The sequence below is a fragment of the Falco naumanni genome, chromosome 3 (genome assembly GCF_017639655.2).
Source record: "Falco naumanni isolate bFalNau1 chromosome 3, bFalNau1.pat, whole genome shotgun sequence".
Classification (NCBI taxonomy): domain Eukaryota; kingdom Metazoa; phylum Chordata; class Aves; order Falconiformes; family Falconidae; genus Falco; species Falco naumanni.
The window spans coordinates 102647177-102673748 of record NC_054056.1 but is presented as its reverse complement, the minus strand read 5'-3'; the positions used below and the strand labels follow the sequence as shown (position 1 = coordinate 102673748).

General features: G+C 38.2%; 2 protein-coding genes across 3 annotated transcripts in view; one reads left to right on the top strand and one right to left on the bottom strand.

The window, feature by feature from the left end:
- Positions 1-3614, top strand: part of SNTB1 (syntrophin beta 1) — a 116023-nt gene extending 112409 nt beyond the window's left edge. Inside the window, 1 exon segment of the mRNA XM_040587652.1 lies at positions 814-3614. Coding sequence (XP_040443586.1) covers positions 814-906 — 93 coding nt within the window. The 3' untranslated portion in view covers positions 907-3614.
- Positions 3615-7777: 4163 nt separating this feature from the next.
- Positions 7778-26572, bottom strand: part of LOC121085210 (MDM2 binding protein) — a 29113-nt gene continuing 10318 nt past the window's right edge. The window contains exons 12-22 of one of the 2 annotated variants that reach the window (XM_040587649.1): positions 24379-24552; positions 23117-23230; positions 21737-21901; positions 21253-21346; positions 19720-19875; positions 17004-17099; positions 14042-14308; positions 12541-12787; positions 11296-11409; positions 9548-9613; positions 7778-8159 (exon numbers count right to left, since the gene is read on the bottom strand). In XM_040587649.1, the coding sequence (XP_040443583.1) occupies positions 8124-8159; positions 9548-9613; positions 11296-11409; positions 12541-12787; positions 14042-14308; positions 17004-17099; positions 19720-19875; positions 21253-21346; positions 21737-21901; positions 23117-23230; positions 24379-24552 (1529 nt within the window). In that variant the 3' untranslated portion in view covers positions 7778-8123. The remainder of the gene's footprint in view (positions 8160-9547; positions 9614-11295; positions 11410-12540; positions 12788-14041; positions 14309-17003; positions 17100-19719; positions 19876-21252; positions 21347-21736; positions 21902-23116; positions 23231-24378; positions 24553-26572) is intronic. The other variant, XM_040587650.1, reaches the window with a different exon arrangement.

Here is a 26572-nt window from a genome sequence, read left to right as displayed (position 1 = left end):
TGTCTGCTTAGGCCTCTAAGTTGGCTGTCACAATGCCTAAAAATAAGGTGCTTATTCCTACGAGCACTTTAAATACCATAAATTATGCATGTAAACATGGTCTTTCCTGCCAGTTTTTTTTCAGCAGTCCCTGAGCATGCTGGGTGCTTAATTCCTCATGTCATCTTTGATAACATATAGTCTGCCGACTGCTTATTGTCAGGCTTTCAGAAGGGAATTTGGTACTAGCTCTCAATAAATTTGATACATGACTAGTGGAATGGCAAACCTGGTTTGTTTTGATGCGAACCTACTGTTGAAGCTGCTGTCCACGCTGACGAGGCTGTCATGCTTAGCAAGCATGTGGTGAGATCATCTGAACTGTGACTGTGGAAAAAAAAAGTCTCACTGCCGTTTGTGTGAACAGAGGAGCAACCACGGTTGCTGAAGGTGCAGTATCCTGGCTGCAGCTGTGACCACCAGCAGATACACCAGGCATTGGATGCGGCAGGCCCACAACCATCCCTGGTCAGAAGCAGAGCCTGAAGAGGCGTTTGCAGCACCTGATTTAGTTTTCTGCTGCTTACCCAGGTGGATGCAAGCCCAGAGGCACCAGGATCTCATCTGCTGTCAAGATGGTTATTACTTACTTCTGGTAGCCTAAATATTTGCAGCTATATGCAAAGGAAAGACAATATGTTGTAATAAAGGGTTTTTATTAATAGAAGCCTGTTCAAAACACCAGGCAGCAGTTGATCAAATACTCTGTAAATAACTGCTTATTTGAGCTGTAATCCAATCTAATCATTCTCAACTTGCTTTCTGTGCTTTCAGCAACTGGACCTTCATTCCTGTCCAAAACCAATTGTGTTCATCATTCATTCGTTCCTGTCAGCAAAGATTACAAGACTTGGCTTGGTGGCATAATGGGGTACATCTGTTTCTTCAGAGAAAGATGGAGTGACCATGCTAATCTGAAGCACAGTCAACAGCAGCAACCTGTACCAGCTAGCAACATTCACCAGCTTTGGGTTCAGTACTACGCCTTGGCCATTTCTGCAGTCTTCCGAGGCCCAGGTTTCATTTTGATCAGCTAAAGAGGTGACATGACAAGAAAAACAATGGATTTCATTGTAAATAATGGGATTTTTAAATCCCATATGAGACAGTAAAAGTGAGTAGTACCATACGTGTAAATGTTTCAGAATCATTAAATTGTGCCTATTTCAATGCACTTGTTTATACAGAATAAGTCAAGGGCTAAGCAGACAAGAGTGGGTGTTGGTTGTGGTGCAGGCTCAAGGTTGTTTGAGTAGAAGTTCTCCCAACAAGGTTGTCCCACCACCCAAAAGGAAAACATTTCTTCTAACCTGTGCACCGCTTACAGAAGATTTTCCTTCCAGAGCGCTGTCAGAACCTGTTGTTTGAATACCCAGCAGAGCGTGCAAACGTGCACCTTTCAGTCAGGTGCTCTAAAGCAATACAGCTGTGGTCAGTGAACAGCTGGAGGATGCCTGCCAAGGGGCACTTTCAAATTAAATTACAAAGATATCTTGCGTACATTCCTAGCGATGGAGCCAGAGCAAGCCAGGCTATAGCAGTGTAGTCAGTGGGGCGTAGGTAGGAGCATCCTTCGGTAATGCACACACAGGAGGTATTTTTATAGTGACTTCCCAGAATGGCTTAATGTGTTTCAGCTACCTGAGGTCTCTGGCTCAGGTAAAAGCTCCCTGAATCCGCGCTGAAGCGTGACCTAAGCTTCTGCCAGTACATTCCCATGGCAGTTTTCCAACAGAAAACTGTGGTGAGCTTCCTGTCCTGCTGCCCTTACTGAGTCACCCGCTCAGCTCTGATGAGGCTGGTTGTGTGGTCTCCATAGCAGAACAAATGTGGGGAGGGAGGAAGCCTTGATTTTTTGAGGGTTTTCTAGATTAGATTAGAGAAGTTGTTAAAGCAGCTCCAGAACAGTGAGGAAATGCACTGGGGCAGGAGCACGAGCTGTGCTGCCAGAAAAGCCTTAACATGGAACTGCTCCTGTAGCATGACTTGGCAAGTCTGGATTTATTCCTTGCTGGTGAAACTTTAGGAGGTTCACCTCCGTCCCCGTAACTTACTAGTTCCTGTTTAGCACCACAACGTACTGTTTTAAATCAAAACATGCAAATCACAGAGTTTCAGCCTTGTTCACAGCTACACTGGGCTCGCAGCAGGCAGCAATGCTGACCTTTATAATCAGAGATGATACACACAGCTTGCACCTGGAACTACTAAATTGGCTTCATGTGGTCAGGTGGGAACAGAAAGAAACAGAACAGGCATGGCATTTATGGTGTTCTTACTTGTTAAACAGAACTGCTTTACAGAGGGGTGGTTTTTTGTTTGCTTTTAGAGTTTTGCCCAAAATTCATGCTTTGAAGGACAGAAACTGTACAGAAAGTAATAAATCCAAAGTTTGTGGAAGTTCACTTGTCATTATTACAACACTTTTTATTCCTGAGAAAGCTTCAACTTCGCATCACTTGGCTAGCAAAGAGGAAAATTAAAACCAGAGTTTGTTTCCATGTTGCTTTTAAGCTAAGTCTTGAGAATTAAGTGTAAATCATGCTGTTTATTCACAGCATAGGAATTAGTTCTTGGTGGTTTCCATAGGTATCTTAATCACTGAAACTAATTAAAAATTTACAATGATAGGCTGACTTCCCAAATACAGAACATAGTCATCGAAGAACAACAGCTAAATCGCCATGTGGAAGAGCAGCCCTACTCCCAGCACCTCTCACCTGTCAAAAGCAAGCCGGGGAGGGGATTCATCTAGCTGTGAACTTTGGTTTTACTGTCACGGTACTCACACTTCAATATTAATTCCTCGTGTAAATTCACAAGGTAGAAGATAACACGTTCCATAACTTACCAATTAATTTCCAAATGGATATTTCTCATTTAGCAACCACTGCTGTTCACGTGGCTTTCTGTGGCAGTTACTTGGGTCTCCTTTGGCTTGGGAGCTTCTAGGAGAGCAACTTCTGAGAAGCTGAGAGCAGTCGGTACGCTGGGGGACTGGTCTTCGAGTACGAACTCACATCACATCACATCACCAAGTAAACTGTTGTGTGAAGTTTTTAAAAAGCAAATCAGGACATTTTTATTGCTATTCCAAAGTATAACTTAAAATTTGGACACAGGCTCCTATGAAAGTTTCAGAGGTTAAAGTGAAAACTTGCATACTGTGGGGTAGGTTAAATACGTATATAAACTATACTGCACTATTTCCTTTTTCCTTTAACACTTACAAATCACTGGAATGTTATACTTAACATGTATGTGCATTGTAAATATTACAAATCCCTGTATTAGTACCAACAATTAAATGATACAATATGTAATCTAAGGTGCTCAGTACTATATGAAGTATAAGTGAATAACTAAACAGTTTGCAAAGAAAATTCATATTATATATATTTATAGAAAAAATAATGATAATTACAGATGCTATTTCTTCATTTTCAGATTTTGGACTGATTCATATTTGGATGGGATAGACAAATGAAATATGAGCCTACTCCACATTTATAAGAGTATAGTGAATATTTATATTTTAGAGGAAAAGAATATATTTAATAAAGTCATTTATTGGATTTTTGTGAGGTGAGCTTACTTTGTACCCAAACAAGCTGTCTGGAGGCTGTCCTTTGGTTTGGGGCCGGGGAAAAATACATTTAAACTTCAGTCATTCTGTTAAGAATTCAGTTACTTGAGAGAACTATTCATCCTATTGATGGAATGACTTTTAAAATTTCAAAATAAAAAAAACGTATTAATGTACTGTCAATGGTGCATTGGTGCTTTCTATTAAGTAAGCTCGGTGTTCGTGCCATAGCAGCGCTGTTGCTGATGGGCTGGAAGAGTAAGTACACAGCATTTCTTTTGGCTGCTGGCATTTATTGCGAGGCCACAGGGATGTTCTAGGACAGGCTGCTGAGGCTCACCGGCTGAAGTTACAGTGCTGTCTCTGTTGCTTGTACTTCACTGGGTGGTAAGCGGGAGGGAAAAAAGCGAAAACGGAAAAAGGAAAAAAAAAAAGTGTAGAAACTTCTGCCGAAGCTTCTGCATTCAAGGAGAGAGGCCAACACGTGCCTTGCTTAGATATCTTATGGAGGGTTACGGAAAAATAGATGGTTTTCTTCCCATCCACTTCAATTCTTAACTTGGTGGCCCAAACAGAAAATCTGACTGTGGGAATTTAAGCATGTTCTTTCAGCGTGACCTGAGATATGGCACACCAGCCCCGTGGGAATCCTAAAAAGGGGTGTGCCAGGGCTTCCCTCTTCTCACAGAACACTGATTGTAAATGGAACGATCTGATCAGAAAGTTTGTATAGCTGCTTCACCGTTAGAAAGACTTGGATACACATTGGAACATTCTGTTTACTGGAAAGATGTGATATAACATGTTTGTTAAAAAAATAAACAAAACAAAGCTGATCTGATCGTGTTCAGGGAAGCATACTGGTGTTTCCTAACAGTCTTGCTCTTTAAGTGGAACTAGGATCCCTCTTAACATACTTCATAAATCGGGACACAACTTTTTACGCCCACAAGTAAATCGCTGCCATGAACGTCATTAGACCTGGTCTAGCTAAATAATGGAGCAAGCGTCCTCTCTTTCCATGCAAGGTCAGTATTCCTTCTTCCCACACAGTATCTGGCATGCTCCATCCAGCTCCTCACCTTTGGAAGCGCAGCTGATCTGAAGTAGAGGCTGTCTGATTTCCACCTGAGAGACTTCTCAATGTCCTCTTAACCCGTGTTTAAAAGTCAATTGGAGTTTCTGTGGTTTCAGTGGAATCAGAATCTGAGCCTAAACAAATTATGTGCTCCAGACTGCTACGCTGTCACTGATCTGTAAATTTATCTAATTTTTCATCAAACTGGCAGGTTTACAACTAGCTGTTTACAGGGGCTATTTACTATATATACACAGGCTATTACTGCGGTATGTATTATGTATCACTATACACACACACACACAATTCCTGTATATACTATTACTATAAAGTAATTGGAATTGTATCTAGAATGGACATTTCTGAATTTGATGGTGACTTTGATTTTAAAGAACAGGTATTAATTAAATACTAGCAAAATTCTGAGGAACTCAGCGTGCCTGATATAAGTGAACCCTAGATTAACCAGGGCAAAAGTTTAGTTTAAAAGCAGGAGGGGAAAAACATTACATATTTAAAGTAACAAAGACAACAACCTCTCATGAATACATCAGCTACTTTTTCCACATAGGATTAGCTTTTCAGTTTGTTTCCTTTGTCAGAGTTTCTGTGCTTGTGTAAATAATTAGAGGCATTAGAAAACAAATCCCAGGAGAGAACCATGAATTTGGAAAAGGGAATTTGTGAATTTGGAAAAGCGTTTATACCCCAATTATTTTCTGTGGTAGCCCAGCAATACTCATCTCGCAATTGCTGCAATATTGAGAAGAAATCATATCGCCAAGTAATCGCAACCACATCTGCTGTCTTACCCCAATCTTGTATAACCACATAACATGGATTATGGGTAAACCAGAAATGTATATTGGTGATGATAACTTATATCCTGACTTGCAAAACCATGAAAGCCAGCACCCGAAGCATGCATAGGGCAGACTGGATTTTGGGTTCAGCAGCCACAAACAAGAAAGTAACTTACAGTTCAGAGGCAAAGGGTGATGTTACGTGCTGTATCACCCAAGGCACAACGTGCTAGCTGAGCTGCAGGAGCTCTTAAGTGTGGGGTTTTTGAACTACGGCAGATGTAAGATCATTTGATTGAGCACTTTATGGCAGACCAGGTCAAATTATTTGGCGTGCTTTTTTCCAGGTTAAGAGTATGGACAAGGACAGTTATAGCACAGATGTGGCACAGCGTTACTAAGCCATGATAATAAACTAGCTATCACTTACCCCCCAAAAAAACCAACATAACAACAAGGAGCGAATGAGACACGGGCAGCATTCTATTAGTCCAGCTCACAAACAAAGAACACATCAAAATGCTCATGCTTCCCTAACTGCTTTCCTGCTGATTATTTCAGGCCAGCCTTTGAGCCCGCAAAATTAATTAAAACAATAACTGTTGGGTTCTACTTGAAGTAAGATAGTATGTAAATCCAGGGCTCACTACGGACCCCACAGAGAGGGTAAGGGAGAATGAGAAAATGGTAAAAATTAATTTTAAAAAGCACCTTTTTATAGAAGTCCTTCTACGGATACATACAGATAGTTTTTCATCAAGAAAACCAGTTAAAGAATATTAATTACGTTCCTGAAAGGGATTTACTTTGCTTATGGCAGCTAGCCTCAAGTATTTTATGAAATGTTTCTGTACTTTTGCTTATCAACTTAGCATAATATATTAGCTAGAAAGTTTTTGTAATTACAAGTCCATAACCCCCTCCCCCTAACCCCAAAATTAAGTAGGAAATACAACTTTTAGTGGCTTGCTTTAATATTTGGACAAAAGTATCAGCATTCAGGCTGAAGAGATGAGATTATAACTTACAGCTTTTCTCTCTCTATTTAGAAGTAGAGACATTATTTGATATTAGATATTACAGAAGATTAATGTCTTGATTATTTTTTTGTTTTCTTGAATGCAAAGAAGTGCGAGTCATACACAGTAATTAATATACTGCGGCAATTTTGTGCATGCACTTACTAAATAATTATTTAAATATCTGCCTTCGTTGCATTTCTATTTCATCAAATCAGTAAAACCTGGGTGCTACGAATGCGTGGCATTTTACAGACAAATGTAAACCTGCTCCTAAAGCAGTTGCGTTTGGCCTGGGCAAGTACACACCCACATATAAAAGGTCTTGTAGACTTCAGAGAACTATACACATTGGAGCAAAGGAACGGAAGAGTTAAATGCAAGATCCTGTTAGACACAAAAAAACCTCCTTAGGGCTTGGCTTTAAGATGAATTAAGCAAAAAATGTTACAAAATCAGGAAGGCCCTTTAGAAAATTAGGAGATTTTATAGGATCAAGTCTAACCTACACATGTGTTTAGTTCAATTACTTTTTCATAATACTACATATCGTTTATATTTGTATTGCTTAATCCATTTTCCTTCCAGGAGAACATAGCGAACAATAACACTGCATCTCTATCAATTTTAATTATGTTAGTTCATATAACAAATAGGAAATCCTTACACTAATAGCTGTAAAATGTATTTGTTTTGGTAGGAACTCCTCATCTCAACATAATACTAACTTGAATAATCACACTCCTACAAGCCAGATACATACCTAAGGCTTAAGCGAACTGAGGCCAAATTTAGTATTTTATAGTTCATGATAGCATGCCAGCTCTGCCACAGCTCTCACAATTATCATTACTGCTGTCATTTTGATTTCCTCCTCCTCCTCCATGAAAAGAAATTTGTTATAAATTGTTTTTTAAGAAGTGTTACAAAGAGTACGTGTGAAATTATACCAGAAATTCAGCTTGTAAAACAACGATCCTTTCTTTTATGGGAGCTTGCTTCAAGTTTCAAAAGACACGCTTTTTTTTCCCCCTTATACCACAACACAGAGATAACTGTGACTTCAAATTTAATTGTTTGCTTTCACCTGCAGAATAGGCATAGGAATTGTTCTTAAACATCCTTTAAAATGTCAACAGTTGGCGCTGTAAAGAGCTGTTTTTACAACAGCAAGTATTAATAAATAGACTAGAGACCTTCGCCCAAAAAGGTAAACCAAAATAGTTTTGTTATTAAAAATATAACAAATATATGTAATATGGTGGGGGTTTTATTCACGTAAAAACCAAATATACCAGTTGAAAAACATACAAAGCTTTATCAAACAGAGTCAAGCTATACTCCTTTTAACAATTAAATGTAATAAATATGCATATAAAACCTTTTTCATTTGATTTTTTAAAAATCTTCAGTATAAAAAGTTTTACAACTTGCCACTGTGCTTGAGAATTGAGTCTCTGTATAACGGAGTCACTGACCAAAGTCCTTCCAGTGTGTAGATACACGCGTGTGTGTTGGGCAGTATAACGTGCTTACAATCAGAAGTGCTCTGCCTCCACGCTTCCTAGGAAGGTATCAATAGCAACCATGCAGTACCTCTACTTGCCAGTCTTCTCCAAAACCCATTCAATCACCTGGGAAAATAAGTGAGAAAATACACAATTTACGTAACTCCAGGTCTTGAAAGCGACCGAAGAATCTCTCTTCCACTTTATCAATTCTTTATCACCATCTGTGTGGTATTTACTAAACAGGATCTAAAAGTTAATCCATTCCAAAGGAGAAGCACTGTTCATAAACTGAGAGGACACAGTGTTCGTTACCCAAGAATTGTATTTAATTTTACAGAATGCTCTGTCTTCATAAGAAGGCGTTTTTACATTCCCTGAATTGAGCTACTTCACCCCACTCTCTCCATATACTAGCGACAAGGTGCACGCACAATGCCAAACAGCTGGTGCTTCCACCCAAAACATTCCTAACACCACAGAAAAAAGGAAAAAGGATAATTTGTGCACTGCTGTATCTACCGCCGTCATTACAGCTGTTTCCCAAACAGGGTAGGTGCTCACAACACTGACTAGTCCTGGCCAATCATAATTTTTTGTGAGGTAGTTTCAAAGTACTCTCTAACGCAGGGAGAGGTGGCCACTTTCAGACATCCCCAATTTCACAACCCACGTAGTTTCTGAAACCTTACGATCCATAGGAAGCAATTCACAAGGGGACACAGTACAGAACACAATAAATACTGCTCTCAAAGAAATTCTGAGGATCTAGCATTCCTCGAGAGTCTGAGTTTTATTGTTTAACCACCCCAGTCCAAATCCTTCCATTTAATCTATGATTTTGAAAACTGGAAATATGCATGACGCTTCTTTTTTTAAAATCATAGAGTCACTTCAGCATGTTTTTCAGAATTTAAACCCAAGAGTTACTAAATTTCTGGAGGACAGAAGTATTTACTCCTGTCATTTACTCTGTGTTACTGTTCACACACGTCCCACCTTACACACAAATAAGCTCATCTGATATCCCTTGTGCTTAGTTCTTTCCAAGCTTAAAATTATGCATTTTCATTGATTCTTTTAGAAATCTATTTCCTTTATTGCTTCCTAACCTTTGAAAAGAAATGTTATTTCCTTCAACACAAGGAAAGAAGAAATCCCTAATGATTCAGGCTTCTCTCAAATGAAGAAAAACCTCATCTCTCCTTTCCCCCCTCCCCTCCGTGATAAAGAAACATTCATTGCCTTCATTTCCCCTTCTCACTGTGCCACATCATGTTGACAGCTGTAACTAGATCACCATCTAAAACCTGAATATACACAACTGGAAATTTTGCCATGGGACTACTGACTGACAGAAGTTTTTATGAGATCAGTGAGTGAAACCAGACCCACAGCGAAAGAAATGCATCTCTTATTCTCTAAAGCTGTGGGCTAAACCACCCTACAGCCAAGCTGCCACAGCTACACTTAGCCTTGGCTAGTTATAGGAACCAATAAACAAATGGTCTTACCTGTTTAGCATTGTTATTTGCCGTTTTCTTCATTTCATCAAGAAGTCCTCTAGAAGTTTTAAGATCCTATATATGAAACACAATGCCACAGAAATTAGCAAACTCATAATTATGAGATTATAAGAGCCCTAATAAGCAGGGGAGTGTTACCCTTTTATCACCTTGTTCAGTACCACAGAATTATGACTTCGCTTTTTTATTAAAAAAAAAAGAAATAATCTAAATCTATTCCAATGGGTTGCAGCTTTCCCTACAGCAGTACAAACCTAGTACTCAAGTGTCTGATTGAGCCTTCCTAACCTTCTGCACACTTTCAGATTTTTTTTTCTAAATAATATTCAAAGTTCTTACAGTGTTGATTGAAATTCTATTTCTACATAGACACAGAAATCAACTGTCTAGCTCAGATGGCAATACAGAGTTCTGGCAAAGAAGAGAAGAGGACGTCAGGACAGCTAAATCAATGCAAGAAAGGAAAAAACCTAGAACGGCTTGTCTGTTTTGCAGTCCCATTAGCCCAACCTAATCCACTCTCTTAAACAAAGCAAGCACATAACTTTGACTAAAGAGGAAAGAAAACTGAAAATTCATGTACTGTTTGTCTCCAAAGGAAAATTATAACTGTGTTGTCATGCTTCTGAAGCATGCAGCACAAACAAGGACCAGAAGGACTCCTACAGACCTGGGACTGCAAGACAGTTCAGAACAAAATCCTGGTACGCCTCTCTAGGTCAGCTTTCCGAAGAACAGAATCACTGCAGCACTCTTCCTTTTGCTCTTCTACTTGGAATGCAACTGTGAACCCATCCGATTTGCCCTACTCATTCAACCCTACACACAGCTCCCTCTGATTTTGGATTAGATTATCTTCCTTCAGGGTATATTTCAGGGAGATTTGGGGAGTGCTTACAGAATGACTGCGCAACTACGTTCTAATTATTTAAGAAGCTGGTGATCATCAGCAAGATGTTCTAATTGTCTGTGTAAGCATTCAGTCCTCTTCAATTGCAGCTTCATTTAGCTTAAATCACCTTTACTGAGGTTGACTAAAATGAGTTAGTTCACAAATAGTTGTAGGCTAAATGCCTGCAAATGAACAGAAACAGTAGCTCAGCCTGTGAGCAATAGCTTTTAAACATGCTGTATTGTAATTTAACTGGATTTTGTGCCCAGACCAAGTAATATGGGCTCAAGCATTGACTCACAGTGTCTCCTAGGTATTGTGGAAAGGATTCTTATCTCCTCCTAAAAATGAGATTGATGCAATTCTACAGGCTGCTGCCAATTCAGTATGTGTTGGATAGCTGTGCACATTTACAAGGACTTCTGTGAACATGTCTGGAAACTAGAATTTTTGAGTCAGTTGTGTAAGCTACCTATTAAGCCAATAGCCTTAGAACAAGGGAGAAGCTGAGCTGTCACAGCTATAGCTGGAAGATAGCTACAACAGCTAAGGGAGCAATAAAGTATAAGCATGACCTTATCTTAACAGACTGCTCTTTTAACATGTTCTTTCACATAAAAGACTACTGCTTTTTAGGGTTTAAAAACAAGTAACAACCACCAAAATACACTGCAAAACTAGGTTCTGCATTTGACAAGTCCACAAGTGTACATGCTACCAAGACACCACTAGGAAATACTTGCTCAATCAAGTCTGAATATCCCACAGTCCATCTCAAGTTTTATTCAGAAATGGATTCACTTAACTAAGAACAAACAACTGTAAGAGCGTGTCTTTTAATTACCTTTAAGTAGAACTTTGATATCTCAAAGAGACGCTGGCTGCATGACACAAAGCACTTATGATCTTCTGCAATTCCATGTTTTTGAAGAACGTCAGCAACCACCTCCTTCAGCATCTTGGATACAACAGAAACACACTCAAAAGTTCATCCCAATTATTGCCATGAAAAATTGTCCAAGGGAAGGAGAAAAATAGAACACCTGATCTTTTTTGATCTTGCCTCTGTTTTTAATCCATTGGCCAAATGCCATCAACCCAATGATCAAATCTGGACAGTTATTTAATAACAACTCCATTTCCTTCATTTAAAAATATAAGGAAATGTTTACCTGTCAAAACAACGTAAAGGATCAGTCAATATTCATATGGGGCTTGGAAGACAGGAAAAAATTGATAATGGCTTGGGTTTTCTCTTCTCCAAATAAAATAAAATAAACATACATATATATACACACAAAGATTAACTTTTCTTCATATCAGTATTCCCTTGTTTGACACATCCATATTAAAAAATAATTTTAAAAAACCCCAGACACTACAGTCGGATTAGAAAATTTACTCTGACAGTCTTTATATCGAAGATGTTTAAACTTTGTTGTAGGTCTGAATGGATCACACCAATTTATGCTTACTTGGGCCATGCCAACTTGCCTTTAACAGTATGGCATCAATATTAATGCGGTGTCCTATCTAGCACCCTGGGATTAATTTAAAATTAGTATCACCAAGGCAGAAACACTTTCGTGTACGGTATTTAAAAGTGGCATTCCTCATATATACAGCTATTAATTAAACATCATTGCACCAAAGTACGTTATCTCAATTAATGGACTTGTAGAACTACTGGAGTATCTCTTTATGCTCAGAATAGTTTGTTCTTCCACAGCAGCTTTGACCCTTCCAGCAGATATTTCTTTGTTGCCTGTAGGTTTTATATTAATTTTCTACATTTCATAACTCCTACTCACTGATAGCCATTCACACCTTTTCTACTCTTAGCTGTTATCTCTCTCAGCCTTAATTCTCTAGGCATGATATAATACTCCACGCATACTTTTTCAGTCCTTGCGTCTGCAACACTCTCCTCAGTGCCTTCAGGATCACTTACACGAGTGAACAGAATGAAATTAAACAATAAGAGAGATGAAGATAGCTTACTTTGAGTTAAGAAAATTTTAAAAATCAAGTCAGACAGAAAGAAATTAAGCAGATGCCTTTTCACTAAGCAAACAACATAGACCTTTACCCTTGTATGTTTCTGTGATCTCGGTTCCTTAGCTGGCTTTGAAGTCTTGGATTTGGTTGCACTTAGGCGACTGGCTGAGCCAGCCTTAGTGGTTACGCTGTGGGGTTGACCAGGCTGTTTCAATGGCATGGACGCTAAAGACACTGATCTTTCAGAGCGCTTCCTGGGTACAGCAACTGTGTGGTGACTTCCACTACTTCCACTTGCCTGAGAGAGGAGGGAATCTGTACTGTTAGATTTGGTTAGCCTGGAAAGACCAAAAAACAAAAAAACAAAACCACTTTTTAATTTTGTACTGACTCTTTTGGTGCCCTTTTTTCTGCTATAGAGGCTGCTGCTCAGAGTATTAAGTACCATGCATTCTTGCAAACAGCATCTGAAAACAGCAGACAGGATTCTATTATGTGACTTTTTTTTGTATTAGAAGAACACTTTACTGACCGATCTGGTCTGTGATACATCAGACCATTGCATCTCTGATTAAAAATGTCTAGAAACGAACAGGGGGGGGAAAAAAAAAAAAGAGAGATAACCAAGAACAGAAACTGGAAGAAGGTGTAGCTTTGCATGAACCCTTCAACTAGATAGCTAGGAAGAGCAGAGTTTGGTGGCCTCCAGTCTCAGGATACATCTTGAAACGATCTAACTTCTTTTGGCCCTACAGGAATGTCACAACTCATCTGTAACTATGGCAAGTTGGGTGTTAAAATTCTACTGGAACATTGTAATGTTGAATCCTCAACTGTGAAAGCACTGGTAATTCTGAAACTCCAGCCTGCAAAGTGCTAAGTGCAACGGCATCTTCTTTTCTAACTATTCAGCAAGCTGCAAAAGATACGGATATTCCTAAAACCATACCTCTGTTAAAGGCTTACCGTGATTAGACTGCAAAGGGTATCAAACTGGAAAGAAGCAGTATTACAGGAACAAGTGAATTCAGAAGTAGTGTAACATAGCAGATGCTATGCAGTTTTATCGATGCTAGGAGTTTGCATCCTCAGAATGAGGACAAGGACAAAAGGAAGTCTTAAAAACTAGACTTGCAGAAAAGATCTTAATAAACAAGGTTGACAGTAAGTTTGAATTTTGGTAGGTCATCTTACACCAGCAGTCTTTTGGATTAGGAATTCAATTACTCTGCTTGTACAGGGCTTGGCTTTCTAAACCTTTACTTGTTTATTTGTACTGCAACAGCACTTACAGTTTCGGTCCTAGATGAAGCTATCTGTCATCTTTTCAAAGGCACTTTGGGACTTTGCAAGACACAATCCCAAATCTCTTAAATAAAAGGTGCCTGTGCTGCATGGTTTTGATTAATCTAATGTTATCAATGAAAGGTCACACTTGAGGAAAAAAATGAACCTGCAGAAGAGGATTAAACAACTAGAACATTTGTCCAGACAGCTTCACTGAAAGCATTTTGAGATGAAAGAAAAGATGCATTTCAGAAAGGACTACTGAAATATTTCATGCCAGAGATCTATTTTATTCAGGGCATTACCTTTTCTTGGGATAAAAGCAATCCAAGTCTTTTGATCTGCATTTTAGCCTTGATGCCTCTGTTTTGAATTCGCTTTGTAAAGACTCTCCGTCAGGGACACTTCCAGGCTCTGACAAGACTGCAGGAGATGGGAGAGGGCTCAAGACGACTGGCACAGGGCAGCACTCTTTGGTGCAAGTAGTCTGAGTTTCATAGCGAATAAGACGAGTCTGAAGTTCAGCATATCCCACATCTCTCTCTAAGGCTCTTCTGTTATCTAGACAATATCTACAATTGAAATTCGTGAGAAATCTATGAAAGTCTCTGCTTCATTACAATCAGAAAAAAAACAGAAAAACTTACTTTTGACAATGATATAAGCTCCAAAACTTTGTTTGTACTGGTGTATTGTTCTGAAAGATTAGATTAAACAGCCCAGTAAACTAACATATGCCTGATAGGATTTTGCTATATTTAAGTCTTACTCCAACGAAGAAGCTGAATCATATACTATTTGTAAGTCATTACCCTGTGGTCTTACAAGGAAGATTCCCATGGACATAGGCAGAATTTTTTCCTTGAAAAATAAGTCATGTTTTTTATATTCAGTCTATACTTAACAGGGGTTACATCTCTTAATATGCTAACCAGTGTGAAACTCCAATAAAACAGCAATGAGAGTAACTCTGAACTCAAATAAATGATGAACCCAGCACACCACAACGGATACAGGATCTTCAGACCTCAGACCTGTCAAGCATCCACCAAGACTTCGAGACCCAGAAAATATCAGGTTATTATATATAAATGATACACTCTAATATGATCATGCAATATGCCTCCATTTCTTCCTGGGAGAATGCAACTTCCTTTGTCAAAAACCCCCAACCAACCCCAAAATACAATCCAAGACTTCTTCAGTGCATATGCTGTAAGAGAATCACAGGAAATGCCTGAAGAAAAGATCCCAAAATACAATATATGTGATTTGAAAGTTAGAAGTTCTTCAGGTATCTCAAAATACAACAATACTGACATAATTTTACAAAGAGTCAGGTTGTGCCAAAAACTAAGTTGCTGTGAGATTGTATTAATTGAGTGCAAGTATGAGGAAGATAGGGAATGGTCACTGTTATAAGTGCTATTGCTAACTGGACTCTTTGGAAGTGCCACCTTTAGTTTTGTCCAAGATAAGCACTGCTATATGAGAGATTCACATTTTTTAAATGCTACAAATACAGAAGTGTCACTGAACAAGCATAAGCTTCCTACTGATCACAACAAATAAACAGTTTAATCAACCAAATCAAAAGACGACACCGTATTAAATACAGTGGAGCCAAAAAAGATCAAATGAACAGTGCTAACTCAATGAAATACACTCATGAGATTACAATACAAAATGCATCTTAACTAACTTTTCTCTTGTGTAAGTGACTTCAAAGATTCCATGCAAAAGATCGATGCCTTATCGCCCAGTAACTTATACTACCTCTACTGCAGGGGAAGACAATCGTATTATCCAATATTATGCCATCCTTTTCTTAACATGCATTCTGAACAGCATGAGCTATCACTCAAGCCTGTCTTCCAAACTACTCAGCAATGTTCCCTGCTCTTCGGAACTTTAGACATATTCTTTACTTTTATGTTTTAACACAGAGTCATGTTAAATTGCTAGATCTGATTTTTTCACTTTCCTCAAAGTATTTTCATATTCAGGGAGAAATTCACTTTTCTAATAACAGACTGGTGAATCCATTTCTACAGCTGATGAAGACTTTCCACTAAAAATAAGTTCATTATCTGATAAAAGCAAGGTCTCTTGACTTACAGATTTCAAGGTATTTAATTTTCCTTGTATATATTCCCAGTCCCCTGAGTAATCACATCCCCTACACAGATAAAAACGTTTTTCTCTTTAGAAGTTAAATTGCCATTTTACTCACTCTGCTTTAACAGCAATTACTTTCTCTTTGCAACACAAGATTCAATTGGCTGCCACAGGCTCATTACACCAGAAATATGATTTAATCATAGCTGCTGCTCCTGGTTTTGTTGACAAGACTTTACGTCCAAATATAAATACAGCAGCTATGCAGATGGAAACCGCAATCACAACTGTATGGTACAAAACACATCTGCTCCAACAGACCATACGATACTCTTGCTACAATATACTCTGGTCGTACAGCTGTAGGTTCCTCCCTTTCAACACTAGCTCCCACCACCTCTCTGTACTGCTTCTGTCCCTTATTGCTAGCACATTCCGCTTTTAACATTAAGATGCCAGGGTCTCCCTCCTCTCCACAGCATCCAGGCCTCCCTGTGGTCTCCACCTGCCATGTTTTTGCTATGAGAAGAGGCAGCACAAGCTGTGCTGTGCCTAATTTGAATCCCCATGCACACTCCCCACAGAGGTCAGGTAGGTCTGCGAGCTACCACAGACAACAGTCAAGTGCCTTCTTCCAACACCTGGGAGGACCAATCTGCATTTCTCCTATCTACCCAGCTGCCCCTCGTACCTAAAACCTAAGAAAGCTAACAGGCTTATGAGCTACCACTTCAAAAAAAGAAGAAACAAATAGCTGAACTGATAGGAATGACAGCTTCACTTCCCTAGAGAACATGGCTAAAATTGCCAGATATTAAACAGAGTCTTAACCAAACTATTTCTGCAGGTGATAGGAAAAAAGTACCAGCAGTGTAATTAGTCACATTCTGATAACCTGAAAATGTGATTTTAGGAGGCAGCAGACATTTTCACATAGACTGAACTGCCTATGCTTGGTATCCACTGCATTTCTTTATATATACTGCGTTAAGACCAAGGGTCTATCTACACAGAAGAGTTATACTACATTATCTGCTCTAGCATTTGTGTATGTGCTTTTCCTCTTCTTCGCAACGACTATTATGTTTCTAATTATACCTTGACTGGAAGCTGAAAAATAATCGTGGGAAAAGAAGCCAGGAAACTTACTCAAGTCCATGATAATGGCATCCAGCTGCTTTTTCAAAAGGCAAACCTCTGAGTTTCCGAGGAGTAAGCTCTGGTGTCAAAAGAAATGAGTTTTCACTGAAAGCAAAAAAAAATACACATCTATTTCAACTAATTACTGTCAGGGTAAATTATACTTCTAAAAGTCAGAAACAAATGCCTGCCATAAGAAGACCAGAACAGCGTATCTTGTAGTTAAGCCCCTGGGGTACAGCATCAATGGAAAATTAAATCTTTATTGAAGTGAGAATTTAAGTTCAACTAATACCTACCAAGCTGTAAATATTACAGAAGCTCCTAGACATTTCAACCAGTTTAGAGGTCACTCCTCCCAATAATTTATCAGTAAAAATAAGCAGCTATCACCCCATTTCACCACGGGACACCTGAGTAGCTGAATGAACTGAGAGAAACCAAGAACTGACTTCCCATTTCTCAATCCAGTACTACGATCAGTGAATTCCCTCCCTTGAGCTTCAAGTTGCTGTCTCACCTAAGTCACCTTTCCCAGGCTTCATAATTAGCCTCGTCTCCTGTGATATTTGAATTCCAGCTAGTAACTCTCTGCAACTAAATCATATGAGCACATTTGAAAGTATTTCATTGAATAAGCCACAGCAAGACAGACAGAAAGAGCTTACTGCCAGATCCTAGCATACCCTGTTAAAGTCACATCACATTTACCACTAAAGAAGGGAAGAGATGAAGGCAAGATGCAATAGTGTCTGAAACATACACATTGCTTCAAATCTCATTCATACAGACTGTCTCTGCATCATTACCATTGGAATAATTATCTGGGAAAAACATCCAGGAAAGATGTGATACTGGATCTGGCGAGATAGTCATTCAGAAAGACTGTCAGACAAAACTCTACCAAACCTCTATCTAAGCTCAAACATGAAAATGAAGTGAAAACACCCTTAACTGACTGGTCTCTCATAAGCCCTCTTTTTTCCTTCTGTTGGTCAGAAAAATCTTTGGGTCTGTAGCCACTGTGCTTGAACATCTACTGTGCAAAGCTGGTAATTACTTCAGAGAATCTAGTCAGAGCACCTGTTATGGGAGCAAGCAGCTACGAGTACAGAGTTCTGCTTGACAGACCAGGTTGCTGTTCCTGTTACGTCTGAAAGGGTTCACCATCTCCTAGACAGCAATCTAGCTATGGATTTTCATAGGTTTTCTGGCTTTTTTTTGGACCAAGCAGAATCACATGTACAGTGTAAGTCATTGGGAGACCTGGTAGCCTTCAAGCAAAAACATTTAATCTGCTTTATTATCTAGTATCTTGATTCTGGTTTTATACTTCCCTTAGATAACCAAGATCTGTCTTGAGAGACAGACTCACGTTACAGCAAGTACTACAAAGCAGAGGTTTCGTTATCATACTTTCTCCTAATAACTGGCAGAAATCCAAGAAAACCGGACCAAACCCTCTCAAATGCAGACCTCACTCAGCTATAGCTCAAAGTAAATCATTCAAAAGAATCCAAGTATTCTATGGTATAAAGCTTCTCTGGAGGCTTTTGAAAAATCAGGGATTAAAAAACCACTTTTGTAGTAAATAAATTATTAACTCATTTCCCACACAACTAATTGGAATGAAAATATTTTATATTATAGCCAAAATCCTAAATCATCTGCATTTATTAACTAACAACTCTGTAGGAGACTCTCAATCTTCACTGCATATTTCCTAACTTGCTTGAATTCTCTGCTCAGAACATCTTTAGATTACTTTCAAAACTCCAGGAAGTATTTTACAGCAATCTCCAAAATCCTACAGAACCTTTCTCTCTCACAAACCCTCTTAATTTATTACACATAATGAAGTTTAAAACAGGCTCGAGGGCTGTATCCAGTAATTCCATTATACATTCTATTATTCAACATAAAAAAGGTCACCAATATAACTCTAGATTGTTTTGCTTACTTAGCAGTCTATGGCACACTGCACAAATAGCATAGGTTCTGCTTCTACAAACACTATCTTGACTCTTATATACGTTGGCCTTAACTCTAACAGATGAAAATTACTCCACTAACACCTTATATCAATCTTCCTGCTGAAAAAGCAGTGGTTAATACACTAACACTTACCAGCAGACACACTAAGGATGAATACTTGCAAAGCAGTCGGAGTAGACAAGCTTCTTTTAAGGAGCACTTTCCCACATAAGACTATAGATAGGAGTGCTGGGCCAGCATCACGAGACACTCAGTTAAGCAGGCTCAACTATTGCCTTTTTCACACTTTAATTGTCTTCCTACCTAGTCTCCCCTCCACTGAATGAAAGAAATCACACCAATAAAATTACAGTCATGCCACAGTGACTTCTGCTTTGCTAGAAATACTCTTTTGGAAATGGGCACGTATGGTGGCAGCAGCTTGCAGCGTAGCCATGGCAGAGGTCTACTGGCACACTTTTACGCATCAGGTGATTATTCTGTAATTTAAATGCATAGGACCAACATCACCATCTCCAGCCATTTCAGATTATGACAGAACTAAATAGCAAGACTGACAGGAGGACCGTAACAGTTCATTTCACTGGCAGGCATGTGATGCAAGGGTGTTGCAAGTTACAAACTCAAATCCAATTAGGCCATTCTGAGACTCTCATGTAGTCGTTATTCACATTCTCCTACATCAGTTCTGAGTATGGTCTTCAGTGGTTTTAATATGCTGGATTCATACCGCTTGGGAATTCGTAGTGGCTGAAGATCACCAACAGGTAGCCCTTCTGGTGTGAAATATTTCAGCAATTCTTTAGCATCGAGCAATGTCAATGACTCCCGCTGGCTATCTTTATGCCCCAGCAATTGCTCAGATGAATGTGCAAACACAGAAATGCTGGGGAAAAAATAAAAAGAACAATCGAAGTAATTTTTTTTTACTTTTCAGTCTTTTCTTTAGTTATCTTGTTGCATTGGGGAAAAAAATATTAAAAAAATCACTGCTGGTCTCAAGGTTGCTCCTTGAAAACATTCATACAAATGCCAATTCTCTGCCATCCTACCGAAGAAAGTAATTTCTTCAAGGTCTTAAGAGTTTAGTTATGAAATACACCATGGGAAGAATATTATTCATCCCTTTTTTCCATTTATGGACCTGTGGGATCAAAAATTAATACCCATAAAAAAGGGAAAAACAACAAAAAAAAGACATACGATATGCAGCAAAGAAACCATAAAGCCACTACTGCATGCAACTCTCCACTTTTTTTTCTTTTTAGTGTCCTCAATGAAGTATAGTAAAGTTCTCTCTTTTCTACTGTTAACCAACATGCTGTACCCTGATTCAGGATAGGTAGAAGACAACCAGTTCAGAATATAATGAAATAAACAGTAATTGACTATGAAACAGAAAGGTCCTTCAGGAAGCTTTTCAAAAGCTAATAAAGAAGGAAAAACTTACCCTGTTTGCTCCTCAAACGCCTTTAACAAAGCAGAGATCTAATGTGATAATTTCCGACACGCAGAACTCTAGTCTAGGCCATGGCTAACTGGTATTTGAAAGACAGAAATGGGATGGAACTGGCAGAGAAAAAGGCAGCTGGATACCGGGGCTCTAAAGGTCTGCCAGCAACAATGTTAAGACCCAGTGAAGATCATTAACTCTTACAAAAAAGTGAGAGCTAAAATGAAATTAATAGGCTGTATTGAGTGACACAAAGGTCTACAGGTTTCACTTAAACAGTACTGAAGGAAAACTAAAACTAAATATAAATTTCAAACATAAAAACAATAGGATCTTTTACTGTAAAATTACTTGAGACCTGATACTAAGTACTGACTATTTAGGAAATATTTATATTTCTATATATAAATATTTATGAGATTACATATTTAGGAAAGATGAGAAATACGTACTATCTTTATTATTTATGTCCCAAGGTGTGCTGGGAGGGAAAAAAAAAAAAGCTTTTTTATGTTTTTTCTACTATGGCTACTGTTTTCTAGTAGTGCCATTTTGGTAATTTAGTTTTGGAACTATGCTACTTTTAGCTAACTTCCAGCCGTGTTTTGTCAATAAAAATCAAATCAATACTACTTTAAATACCAGGAAAATACACCTTTGGAAACTGACAGACACTTAGTTTTGGCCTTAAGCAATGTTTCCTCTGAAAGATTATCAATATAATTGAAAACAATTTACAGAACAGCTATCAACATATACTGTTCCTCTAGAGAGGTGTTCACTGGCCACTACAAAGATGATCCCCATTACCTCATTTTTTGTTTGTTTTTTTCAAAGTTTTCAAAATTCTGAAGAACATGTCTTTCTGGCCACTCCATTGGATTTGGCTCCATTAAATCTAATTCTGCAAGAAATATATGGTGAATAACCCTTAACAGAAATAATCTTATTATTTGAAGAAATATTATACACATATATAAACTGGTTTTTAATAAGTATATTCCTTCATATATATACACACACACGTAAGCATATAAGTAAAAGGTACACCTGCCTGGTGCTGTCATCAGAAATATTTTATGCATAATTTTTTTTTGTCAAGGAAAAGAAAGGAAATAGTTAATGCAAAGATAATTTCAGTTTGCAAAAAAAGTCTAGAAAGCTACTTTACTTTTTCTTCTATTTTTCCCTCTTTTGGTGAAAGACTCTCCTTCTTTTAATAAAGAATTGAGAACAGGTATGAAAATACATCAAAAGAGAATAAGCAGTGTATTTTCTAATTAATGATAGTTACCAGAAGTCACAGCGCACGACGCAGTTTTCTTGGTAACCTTCTGTAGAACAGGCTTAGGAAGACTAGTGTTGCATAGGTCCAAAAAACACTCTCTTGTAAGCTCTAACAAGTTTTTGAACTCATCAGTAGAAATAACTGGACGCTGCTTGGTCAATTCCTTTCTCTCTATGAAAAGAAAAAGAAAGAAAAGCTATCACACCTGTTAAGTAACAAAGAATAATTAGCGCCTGCTAAAACCCAACAAAACAAGAAAATCCCCACCCCAAAACAATAACACAAAGTTAACTTGACACTTACTACTGTACTGTTAAGCAAGACACAGGTGGTTTACTCCATAGGCAAGTGAAAAGACTTAGCAGTGAGAACACCTGAAAACCCACGTGAATCAACTTTTGACAGTTGTTTAATTTCTGTATACACACATTTCCGAGTATATCCAGGTTTGTCTCTCCCCTGAGACAAACATCTGGACATGATGAGCCCAAACATGAAAAGCTTCAGTCTGCAGAGCCTCCTACCCACCTACTTTTACTGCTGTTGCAGGAGTGTGGCTCCAACATAACTGACAGCCTGTTCTGGTCTCTTTGGTGAGAACATCAAGGGTCAGGTAATTCTCATATGGATTTAAGACGACTAGGAAATCCCAACTGCTCCTAGCCAGTCTTCATCCTAATGGAAATGGGTGACCCACTCAAACTAAAACACAAGCTCTAAAGCAGCCCCAAGCTCAGGGTTAAAGTAGTCAGGAATCTCAAAATGACTGCAAGTTGGCGGTGGTGGGGGATGGAAGAGTAGACTATAAGCAGAAATCGTATTTTCCTTAAGCTGGTACTCTGTTAATGATAAAACATTTAAATTATCTTCACAGTATGCCATTTTCAATAATCTAGCCAATCTCTGAGAAGTGTTTTTTGTTTTAATTGAGTCTCTTTGAGCAATGGACTTAGAAAAAAATCAGGACAGTCAAACGTACTTCTCTGCAAAGTCATGAAAATCTACAGAGGATGACCTTTCAGTTATTATTATGAATGACGTATCATGATAAACATAACAAATCTCCAATGCATACTTCTCTTTTGCAGAGAAAAAGTTAATTACCACAGAATTATTCCAAAGCTGTGCTTAAACATTCAACGTATTAGTGTAACAAACATCCACCAACTTTAAGTTCAGCATACGCTTTTCCTCAATATTTAAAAGTCTTTATCTGACATACAATCGTGGATATACTACAAAAAGTTTCCTTTTAAAGCTCCACTTTTCTCTTCATAAAGCGGTCAACTCACCTCTGTTTTGCAAGGTGAGCCATCACATTCAGTTTGAAATAAAGGCCTTTAAAATACTGGTTTGAGACCTACCAGTTCTCTCCTCATTACTTACTGAAATATTCCTTCAAGGCAAACACTTGGAGACGAGACAGTTTCTTTTCTCTCTCTAAAATCTCCTCTCCACAAAAATGGGGCAGAGACTTGATAAAGTCAGCAATATGAAAGCCTGTACAGATTAGGAGAAATATATTATTGAGATTCTCCCGTAGGACTGTGGAGACACCAAGTCATTACTTCTTAAAAGACATAAACACAGCAGACATACAAATTCCCTGTTCAAAGGAAACAAACAACCAGATTTTCAAATATGGCTAATCATAAAAAAAAAAAAGAAAAGGAAATTAATTACAGCAGAACACTAGGGCGATAACTTGGAATAGATGTCTGACCAGTATTTCTGAATTTCTGTACAAAACCGATATGACAACACAATTAACATGACTTGACATTTAAAGATTAAAAGCTCCTAAGTTTGATACCAGGAAAAAAAGTTTTCTCTCAGCATACAGTCAAGGACTTTCAGTCTATTGACACCACACTAATAGGATTTTAATTAGGACAAATGGTAAGCAGTCAGTCATATTGCACATGGATTTATTTCAATGATAAGGAAATAAGCAGATAAGATGCAGGTCACTGTGCTCTTTTTCTTTGTCAGAGTTACCGAGAGCAAATACACGAATTAGCAGAGTAATCTAGTACGTGTATTTGTAACAAGACTACTTCTCTAAGATGAATTATACATGCACGTATACTCTTATCTAGGGGAGCTGCTATGATATCAGTGCTAGTTCATATCCTAACCACTCTGCAGTAATATGGACATCTGCAAAGTAACTGAAGACACAATGATGAAATTCGATTTGCCTGCCAACCTTGCAGTTTTCATTTTAAATCATCAGTGAAATAGGCTTGTCAACAGATTAATTGCCTAGATTTTAGGTATGGGCCGGTGAGTCTTCATACCACCAATACATGCTTTTTAAACTTTAAGTTTGTGCAAATTTGATTTGCATTACTATTACCTGGATGTCCCTGTACATTAAAACATTTACGACTAATTACAGCGCAAAGAAATGACTGACTACAACTTTATATACTCAATTTAAAAAACCCGGTAGTAGTAACTTGTGTGAATGAGTAAGCTTTTATCATAGTTTTTATCAATTCGAAAAAACATTGCTGAAATCAAAATGCAATATTCCTTGTTTTCTCCCTTTTATCACAGACTGGAACAAATAAAAGGAACGCATGCATTTTAGTAGCATTTGCCTGCATTGAGATACTCTTACATAAATAAGTACTAACTCTTACTTGACTCTCTTTCTTCTGTTTTTGTCTTTATCTTTCCATTTACTGCAGCAAGAGCGGCTGTACCATTGATCTGGCTAGCTGAATGAATCAAGGTTGCTTTACATCCTCCAGAGCCATTGCCTTGTAGCAAGAAATAATATCGGCACAATTCTCCCTTCAGTTCAATTTCTGGAACTTAAAAAACATCAGGACATAACCATGAAACAAGCTCAGGAAAACAGCTTTAAAACAAGCTATAATCCAACATCAACATTCTTTCACTTGCTTTCTTCTGTTCTGTGAGAAATCTTACTAACATCTTCCTAGAAGACACCCTAACTACAGCTAGTATTTACCCCTCAAAAAGCTACAAACTGAAAAGCATGCAAATAAATGAGCTACAGCAGCAAAGATGAGTTGGAGTATGCTGCTGGCTCAAAGCTAGCATGTTACCAGCATCAAACTCCTGCGACTGTGCATTAGAAAGCAAAGGCCAGCTTTCTAATTAGGGCTATTCTGACTACCAACATGTTAAGTTCTTTAATTGTTCTTAGAAAAATCAAGCCTTTAAAAGTTATGTTTCTGCCATGAAACAATGAAGAGTTAGGCAAACAGCATGCTACATATGTAATGATTAGAGAAGGGTCTGTTGCGCTAGGTAAAAACAGGCACTTTTGCAGATGTGGACTGAAATAATGGTAAGCATTCACTGGAAGAACATGTATCTGTAGAAGAAAAGGAAATACTGTACATACTCTTCCCAAGGAAGCTGCATTATTCATTAATAAAAGTTTCATTCACTGCCTCACACTTGTGCCTAGACTGGGCGAGAGATAAACACATCCTATTTTTAAACACTGGCATATAGTATGCAGTTTTGAAAATAAATTAATGTAGGACTTGGTCGTAACAGTGAAAGCACTGTTTTTACTACCTTTTGCTATCTTTTTACATAGAAAACGTTTTATAGCACCGTAGATGTAGAAATTGAGAGAATGAATACTTCTTGATGTACTAAGTTTTAACAGTTGAATCATTTAATTTCAGAAGATACTTGCAGTACTGTCTCAGTAACTAACTCAAGAAGAGCTTGATACTTAATAGCATAATCAGTCTTTGTCAGTAACAAATATAAAGTATTCCAGTGTTCCTTGAAAAGTTGAGGCTGGAATGAGAAGGGAATAGAGGGGAAATCCTGCTACCTCAATATATAAATCCAGGCAAAGAAGGAAGAAAAGAACAAGAAATAAAAAAAAATATTCCAGACACATTCGCACTTGTCCTCTTCCCCATTCCCCTAGTCATTTGAAATATTTTCCTTTTCCAGTTTATCTTGGCATCTCAAAGCTGATTCCTCATGGGAAAGCTTTTCTTTCTCATTTTTATCTTAGTTAGTATTTAAGAATTACCAATTCAAAGAATTACACTTTCCCATAGATTGAAGAGATTAAGGGTTTGCAAATCTTTAATATAGTCAGATCAGTGGTTGCCACTAAAAAAAAGTTTTCAACTAAATGAGCAAATGTGTTTAAATGGCCATGATTCTCCCTCTATTCTAAATTTTGCTCAAGAGGCCTAGTAAGAACCTATTGTGTATTACTGATCACATTATTGTTAACACTTGTACAAAACTCTTCCACTGGATCACAGAATAAAGATCTTGGAGACACTGGGGATCTCGCACTTACTTGACTGCATCAGTACTATCTCTCCCATACAGTATAAATGCTGCTGCTGTGATCAGCTTCACAATCACACCCTCTCTGCTCTACCACCTCCAAACATGCAGAGATCATTTTAAATCTATGTACTGCCAGCACCCATTCCACAGAATCTAAGCTTATTGCACTGTTATACAGTTCTTCCTAATCCTCTCAATTTTTTGCTTATCCCAAAACCTGCAAGAATGTCAGTCTGTCAGCCATTGCTGTTTACAAATGCCACTTTCAGTTGGCAACAAAAGAAGTCACTGTTCATTGGATTCTGCAGAAAATATTTGACTGATGTATAAACAACAAAATCACATAGGAAGGCAGAATCCTGTATCATATCCTGTCCTAGATAAGTACTTTAAACACTGGGCTATCACCAAGCTCCTTTTAGCCTGATGTTTTCAAGTCCCTACAGACTTGTCACCACTTGTAGAGTGCCTCCACTTGCAGGGCATATACAACAGCTGGCTGAGAAACTCCACCCAGTTCTGATCTACATGGAT